The 515-nt window shown below is 59.0% G+C and overlaps 1 protein-coding gene across 1 annotated transcript in view; it reads right to left on the bottom strand.

Annotated features, from left to right (window-relative positions):
• Positions 1-229: 229 nt before the first annotated feature.
• LOC119590911 (adhesion G protein-coupled receptor B1-like) overlaps positions 230-515 on the bottom strand; it is a 24,860-nt gene continuing 24,574 nt past the window's right edge. The window contains exon 4 of the mRNA XM_037939648.1: positions 230-487. Coding sequence (XP_037795576.1) covers positions 230-487 — 258 coding nt within the window. The remainder of the gene's footprint in view (positions 488-515) is intronic.

The raw sequence follows: 515 nt of genomic DNA, 5'->3' as shown, positions 1-515 counted from the left end.
ACAGTCACATCAACAACACCAATCACCACCATCACAGTCATCGCAGCACCACCACAGTCACATCAACAACACCAACCACCAACACCATCACCACCACAGCCATCACAACACCACCACCACCACAGTCACGTCAACAACACCAACCACCAACACCACCATCACCACCACAGTCATCATAACACCACCACCACAGCAGTCACATCAACAACACCAAACATCACCACAGTCATCACCACCAGTCATCCCAGCAACACCCACTCCGTGAACTCACCAGCGCAGCGCTGACGAAGGCGGCGGCGAAGTCAAGTGCCAGGCTCTGGTGATCCTCGAGTGCCACCACCGCCAGGAACCAGGATATTCCTTCGAGGGGGAGCAGTGCCACCGCCCCCCTCAGGTCGCGCTTGTGCCGGGTCATGACCTCGTGCTTGACCCCGTCTCGCGTGTCGAGGAGGACCTTCTGGGCGGCGACGCACACGCCCGCGTTCACCTGGGGGGGTGCGGATGGGTCTTTGAGT

The sequence above is a fragment of the Penaeus monodon genome, chromosome 28, assembly GCF_015228065.2.
Source record: "Penaeus monodon isolate SGIC_2016 chromosome 28, NSTDA_Pmon_1, whole genome shotgun sequence".
NCBI lineage: Eukaryota > Metazoa > Arthropoda > Malacostraca > Decapoda > Penaeidae > Penaeus > Penaeus monodon.
Note: the sequence above shows the minus strand (reverse complement) of the source record. Positions and strands in the feature narration are given on the sequence as shown.